The sequence below is a fragment of the Hypomesus nipponensis genome, chromosome 7 (assembly GCF_054491055.1).
Source record: "Hypomesus nipponensis isolate SF chromosome 7, ASM5449105v1, whole genome shotgun sequence".
NCBI classification, from domain to species: domain Eukaryota; kingdom Metazoa; phylum Chordata; class Actinopteri; order Osmeriformes; family Osmeridae; genus Hypomesus; species Hypomesus nipponensis.
The window spans coordinates 15707919-15715223 of record NC_140367.1 but is presented as its reverse complement, the minus strand read 5'-3'; the positions used below and the strand labels follow the sequence as shown (position 1 = coordinate 15715223).

Below are 7305 nucleotides of genomic sequence, written 5' to 3'. Positions count from 1 at the left end.
AGATGACATGCTCGTGATGACATTATCAAAGTTTCGTCTCCATACGGTAAACCGTCGCAGAGACAAGGCCTCACGTCCGCTTTGGCGTGCTCCTTCTCAAAATCGTTGGCGCGTTACTCGTGAACGGTTTGACTTATCGATAAACTTTTGATAACTTTTTGTCGGCATGGTCTGAAGATGATTTGTTGCAATTTTCATGAAAATCGGAGCAACGGCCAAGGACGAGTTCGAAAAAGTAGCAATTTCTTAAAATACAAATGACGTAAAAACCATCATGACGACAATGACGTCACAGGGTTCAATCGAATCGTCTGCATCCAAGGAATCCAATGATACCTCAATTAAGAAAAACGGTCTCACGGTTCAAAAGTTGTGGGCGTAAACGCACCTCCAACTTTCACGCCTTGGTGGCGCTATAGTGCTTCAGGGATCGACATGAAACTTGGTGACGATAATCAGGAGACCGTTCCAAATCAGTGTGCCAAATTTCAAAACTTCGCACCAATCGGTTCTATCATTGACAGACCTGGCAGCAGCATCACCTCACTCCATCACTGACAGACCTGGCAGCAGCATCGCCCCAATCACTGACAGACCTGGCAGCAGCTGATGCAGTCTCAATCAAAATGTCTTTTTAATTCAGGTTCATCGTCTACAGTTTTCGGTGGTGCATTTTATACACGAAAACGAAGTAGACGTGGCACCATCATTATGGTTGGAGAGGAGTAATGGGGTAAGGAGACTCATTGAAAGTTGCATAATATTTTCAAAATTGTTCAGTGACAGTGTCATATACAAAAAAAGCATACACAACAATTGCAAATATCTTACAGGTCCTGAATTGCTATTGGCCTCAGAATAATGTAAGCGTTCTGGCAAGACGCTGTGCTCTGCCAGATAAAGCACAGTGGAAGAAGTACGAAGTCAGAGTTTTTTCTACAACAGGTAAAATGTGTTTCACCCGATAATGACAAATAGAGACAATAGCTCTAATAACATAACTGATAGCATAGGCGATTTTACCACACATGCATTTGCGCTCTACTTAGGATGAAAACATTTACATGTTCAAATTTATGTAAGAAAACAATAACATTATTTTTGAATTTCAGATGATGTCAGTGAGTTATGTATTCTATCATGATTTGTTTTGCTCTAATGATAACAACATTTAAACCTAGAATCGCCTATGACTGATAGCATATCTGTAATTAACATTTAGATTCTAATTGTTACACCTTTCCATTAACAGACAGCTACAGCTTGGCCAGGGAGAGGGCAAGAAAGGGGCAAGACACCTCTCAGGTGGAAACAGAGGGAAATGCTCAAAAGATCAACGTTCCTGCCAGATTCCAGGAGACTGATAGTGATGGTAGTTGTGTGTCATTCATATATATATATATATATATATATATATATATATATATATATATATATATATATATATATATATATATATATATATATATATATATATATATATATATATATATATATATATATGTGAGTTCTCTGTTGAATATGTTGTAAGACTCATGTTATTAATAGTTGTATGTTTCATTCATGTCTCCTGAAGATGAGGATGAAGTCATTCCGAAAAAAAAACTGTTTCTTTTTCTTGTTTTGCAGTCACGTCGCCACCTAAGTCCACCACACCTGTCAGGGCAGATGACGAATTGGAAGGTATGGCTGTAATTCAATCAAACCAAATGCACCTTAAGACTTCTTCACATGCCTTGCATGAATTAAAAGCCAGATAAACTTCATCCCCAATTGACCTTTCGCGTAATAGTAAAAGTTTGTTAGTTGGTAAAACTCGTTTGTTGGCAATTATTCAGAGCTAGGCTACCTAGCCTACATCACAAGACCTAAATGAACTAACCCACCAGCTGGGACACTGATTATTACAAAAAGATTTGCCAAATAAAATTTCATTATTAAATAAACCATCGACTCATCTTACTGATTCGTCACTCAGCTAATGTTAGTCCAACGGTAAATAAAAACGCATTTGCAGTACTTGACCCTACAAACTGTAACTCAAACACTAGACTTAAATAAGCAATATGTGAACCAATGAGCTGAATGAGTGGCTATCAATGCACATATTTACACTTTTATAGTATACGCCACTGATTAAACTGCTTACCTTAACGCAGTACAAACCAGCGTTTTAAACAAGCGTGGCGACCTACCCCACATCAAATGCAAATTACGGTGGCTCGTAAGGTACAAAGACTGCCACCTAGTGGCCTTCTTAAGGTCACTACCTTACATCTGCCACTGTTATAAAATAAATATCTGCAAATCATGTTTATTATTAATAATTGTGAAATATGTTAGGTTGTACTCCAATTTAATTATTCGTTATCAGAAAAATACACTTCCACTTAATGTTCTTTGCATTTGCTCTGCAGTTACTCCATGTGAATCCTCACATACCTCCAGATCTGCTGAGGCCATTCAAGGTACTTCCTCCATTAATAAAGACACAAAACTACTTTTCTCACTATATAAACCTATTTGTACCTGATCACAGTTTAGTCCTGCATTTACATTTTCAATGACTTGGTTATTGAATCAATTTGGTTTTAGGGAGCCATCAAGATGAACCAGCTCCAATGAAGCAGCTTCGTAAAGGTATCTCTAAAATAATCAACCCTTCCCATTGATTATTACAACGACTAAGGAAGCATTTTGTGAATCTTGATTGTAATGTTAATTATTATGCTTGTTTCAACAGAGATTTACGGTTTTCTGGAGGGTGTTGAGAGGAGAATCATGATTAAAATAGAAAGGATGCAGGAGGAGTTCAGGAATTCCATTGGCCGTGTGATGGAGGCTGTGGAGTCCCGGCCAATGAGCCCTTCTAATGCAGCAGAAAATGAAATATTGGAGTGTCCATGCAATAATGTCAGAGACTTGGAGGACCTCTGTCAAAAAGTGAAAGACCGCTCATTTAAAAAGCAAATGGTATGCCTTGGAATAAACCATCTCTTCTTAATGGCAGTAAACTGTTACAATTAGACCAAGAGACAACTAGACCTACAAATGAAGTTTATTTTTCTCTTTATATTGATGTGACACATTCTTTAACAGAACATTAATATATACAACTTGTTAAATGTGTCAAATGTGTTGTTTGAAATGAAATGGTTGTGAGGTGATTTTTTGTTATTTTATTTCTTTAGATTCGATACCTGAGCCTTCTTGGAGGCAACAATATTGGAGACGGTGTAAGGAGAATCCTTAAAAAAATAGGGACTAATGACTTGTGGAAGGGTTTTAGTTTGAAGGGGAGAAAGGGGAAGAGACCCTTCAACCATTTATTGGTTTATGATGTGGTGATACGTAAGTTAAATCTCACACACTCACGCATACTAAACATTCACTGTAGGGTACAATGCTCATATAATACACTGTATAATAATGTTTTCATAACTCTGCTGACAAATACAGACAAACAAACAAACCACAATGAAAATAAACTCCTTGGGCAGTAATGGACATTGCCCAACACTTTACTACCACCATTACTAGTTCAGTCATATTAATATTTTTGTTTAGGTGCCTGCAGCCGTTCGTTTCCCAGTGTGGACTGCCAGAGGGTGGAGGAGGCCATTGCGGTTACTCTGAAACATGCTCCCCACCGCAGATCAACAAACCAGGTATTTACACAAATTATATATTCTTATTCATACATACGTATGGATCAGTCAACTGAAGGGGGTGGATTGGTGCAAATATATAGCAACATTGTAATGCATTTTGCTATTGCCATGCGACCGATATTGTTTCGATTGTGTTAATGTTAATGCAACAGTTGATTGATGTCGATTAAGCAGAATATGGAAACCTGTTATTGCGAATTGGGTTATATTAAACAATTTAAATAGGCTATAAGAGTCAATAAGAAAACATTTATGTTAACATATTAATGCATTACATTATAATTCTCACTAGGTAAAAGCAGGTAATTGCTCTGTTGTCTAACTGTAGCTAATTTTAGCAGGTGTTGATTCCGGACGAACTTGTGGAGGACGCGGAGGAAGAAGAGGAGGAGGGGGAGGAGCAGGAGGGGGACGATGAAGTGGAGGAATAGGAGGAGGATGAGGGGGAAGAATAGGGGGAGAGGGAGGGGGAAGCGGGGGAGAGGGAGAGGGAGGGGAAGAACGAGGGATTGACAATCAAAATATAAGAATTAATTCAGGCCTTACATTTAAATACATTTAAATAAAGTGTTTGTTTATACTTTGAATCGTGTTTTTTCTTCTATATACCATAAACATAATAAGTTACAATATACAATATTTAGCAGCAGCCTGTTACTTTAAGTAGATTTATTTTAAATAAAGAGGTTAAATTACATTGTTGAGTTTAAGTGTACACATTCAGTTTAGTTTTTCACTATAGGCTACATATGACTAGGTAATATGCATTTTATACTTTGTATACAAAAATATCCATTAAATGCATAACTGTGACTATAAATTAAGGTTGAAAAATTGATTCTGCATTTGGAATGCGAAAGTTATCAGGACGTCGCAAGGGAACGTCCCAATAACGTCGCAGACAAACGTCCCCTGAACGTCCCCTAAATGTAATGAGGACGTTACATGGACGTCCCGGGGACGTTTGTCTGCGACGTCCCCGGGACTTTCAGGGGACCCTACAAAAAAACGTCCTGGGGACGTTCCTTTGCGACGTCCTGATAACATTCGGGGACGTTCAGGGGACGTCCCGGGGACGTCATTTTGTTAGCTGGGAGGCTACTACTACTGTACTACTGTCTTGGTAGCGATTGCGTTGGTTTAATTTGATTTAACGTTACTTCCGTTGTACGGTCTAGGCTGAAATGAATTATTTTCATGAACAGATTGACAAAGTTTAGGCTGTGGCAATGGAGTTCAGGTTAGTAGTCACTAGTCAGATAGGTTCACCTATTGAAATACTTTGAAGTAAGGGGTAGTGCCGAACATGAGCCGCCGTTTGACATCCTACGAGCTGTTAACAGCTGTGGAGATGTTTTAGCTAACGCTACAGTACTAGCGTTCTTCTATAGACTATGCTACAGTACAGCGTTGCAGTGAGCTACACTGGTTTAAAACCACAGGTAATGATAATTTCACCAACAAATCGTTTAGTTGTAATCTAATGTCATAATAAATCCTACAACGAAAAAAATGTATTTGTGAGGAATGTTTATTTTAACGATTGAAAACAGATGCATCGTAGACCGCAGTATGTGTTGCCCGGGCAACAGAGGCTAATGTCATGATGCGAATGCTTCAGTGAAATTGTAGACTACCGTTTCCGAAAGTAGATGTACTTCCTTAATAATATTACCTTATATTGTACATTACACATCACAATTGTGTGTCATATCACAAAGTAAAAAGAGCAAATAGTTATCACCCAGGCCTCTTTGTTTGTGGCGTTTCTGCAGCTGCCTTGCTGTAAAGAAGTTAGCCTAAGCCTAGCCATCTCCCAGAAGTTAACAGCTGCTAAACTAATGTTCTGCTAGAGATAGTCACGCGAGTTTTCGTGACGTTAGTGACGTTCGTGGCGTCAGTGACTGTGACGTTAGTGGCGTCAGTGACTGTGGCTAGCAAGTGAGCCACCGTTAGCTTAACTTTTCGTCACAAAAACGTAATTTCTATTAAACCGTGCAACGGAACGTAAATCCCGATACAAGCAACTCAATCGCTACCAAGACGAAACTTTTGACTCCTAGGTTGCCTATGTAGTCCAAATATTGACAAAGTTTTAGGGGTGGGAAAATAAATAATAATAATATATATGTGAGATAACAATGGTTGTGCCCTTGCCGAAGGCAAAGCACACCCAATAAGAAAAGGTAGAATCCCTTATGTGGCTTCGCCGCTTCGCGGCTTGGCCACCAATAAGAAAAGGTAGAATCACTTATGTGGCTTCGCCGCTTCGCGGCTTGGCCACCAAATATAGCTGCAAGCAGCAATGGAGGGGCCAAGCAGTCCAGAGCAGGATATGGCCTGCATAGCACTTGCGCAACAATTAAGTCACAATAACCTGTTGCGCTCCTTGCATCACACCAAGTTTGGTTGAAATATCTGTTTGCGTTCCAAATTACTGAGTGTTCAAAGTGTTTTTTTTTTGGTATAACACCACAGGCCTCCTCTGCCCCTCGTGGGAACGATGGAACCCAAGTTTGGTGACAATCGCACAAATGGTTGCTAAATTATGCTCTCACGTGTCTTTTGTGGCTTCGCTGCCGCCTTTGATCAGCTCTACCGACCAAACGGTTTTGAAAATGGAAAATCCATCTGACACCTTTTTGAAGCTTGGTCTGAAGATCATCTGTGCCAAACTTTGTAAACATTGGACAAAATTTGGGGCGTGTAAAAGGTTTTTACACTTTTCCATGAAACCCAAAATGGCGGCCGCGTCAATTCGGTTGTTATGAAATATTATCGATGGTCAAGCTTGATAACTCACAAGACATCAACAGACAAAGAAATTACTTTATTAAGGTAAACACTTCAATAGTTATTAGCCAAAACACGTTTATGCTTCCGGCCACGCCCCCTTTTAGTCACATGACACAATATTTGGAGGACATCCTCAGAATAAGGTTCCGAGTAGGCATACCAAATTTGGTGTCACCGTCTCAAAGAACTGCTGAGATATTACTTCATTTCCTGTTTGGTGGCTTTCCTGATGACTTTGATTGGCTGTCACAGACAAACGGTTGTGGGGATCAAAATGCTCTACCAAAACTTTTGTGCGGCTTAGTCTGAAGATCAGCTCTGTTAATTTTTAAGAAGATTTGCAGCTTCGCTGCTTGGCCCCTAATAATAATAATAATAATAATAATAATACTAACAATAACAATAGATGCCTCGCAGCTTCGCTGCTTGGCCCCTAATAATAATAATAATAATAATAATACTAACAATAACAATAGGTGCCACGCAGCTTTGCTGCTTGGCCCCTAATAATACTAACAATAACAATAGGTGCCTCGCAGCTTCGCTGCTTGGCCCCTAATAATAATAATAATAATAATAATAATAATAAGAATACGTAGAAACACTTCGCGGCTTGGCCACCAATAAGAAAAGGTAGAAACACTTAAGTGGCTTCGCCGCTTCGCGGCTTGGCCACCAATAATAAGAAAAGGTAGAAACACTTAAGTGGCTTCGCCGCTTCGCGGCTTGGCCACCAATAATAATAATACTAACAATAACAATAGATGCCTCGCAGCTTCGCTGCTTGGCCCCTAATAATAAGAATAATAAGAATAATAAGAATACGTAGAAACACTTT

The 7305-nt window shown here is 39.2% G+C and overlaps 1 protein-coding gene and 1 long non-coding RNA gene across 2 annotated transcripts; both read left to right on the top strand.

The window, feature by feature from the left end:
* The first annotated feature begins 458 nt into the window (after positions 1–458).
* LOC146277296 (uncharacterized) lies at positions 459–1682 on the top strand. The gene is made up of 4 exons (XR_014762504.1): positions 459–733; positions 834–945; positions 1253–1372; positions 1630–1682. It is a non-coding gene; the product is annotated as an uncharacterized LOC146277296 (long non-coding RNA).
* A 917-nt stretch (positions 1683–2599) lies between these two features.
* LOC146277295 (uncharacterized) lies at positions 2600–4112 on the top strand. The gene is made up of 5 exons (XM_084701944.1): positions 2600–2640; positions 2744–2973; positions 3192–3351; positions 3568–3668; positions 4013–4112. The coding sequence occupies exons 1-5, from the start codon at positions 2622–2624 to the stop codon at positions 4100–4102; spliced, it is 600 nt and encodes a 199-aa protein (XP_084558070.1). The 5' UTR covers positions 2600–2621; the 3' UTR covers positions 4103–4112.
* The last annotated feature ends 3193 nt before the right edge of the window (positions 4113–7305 follow it).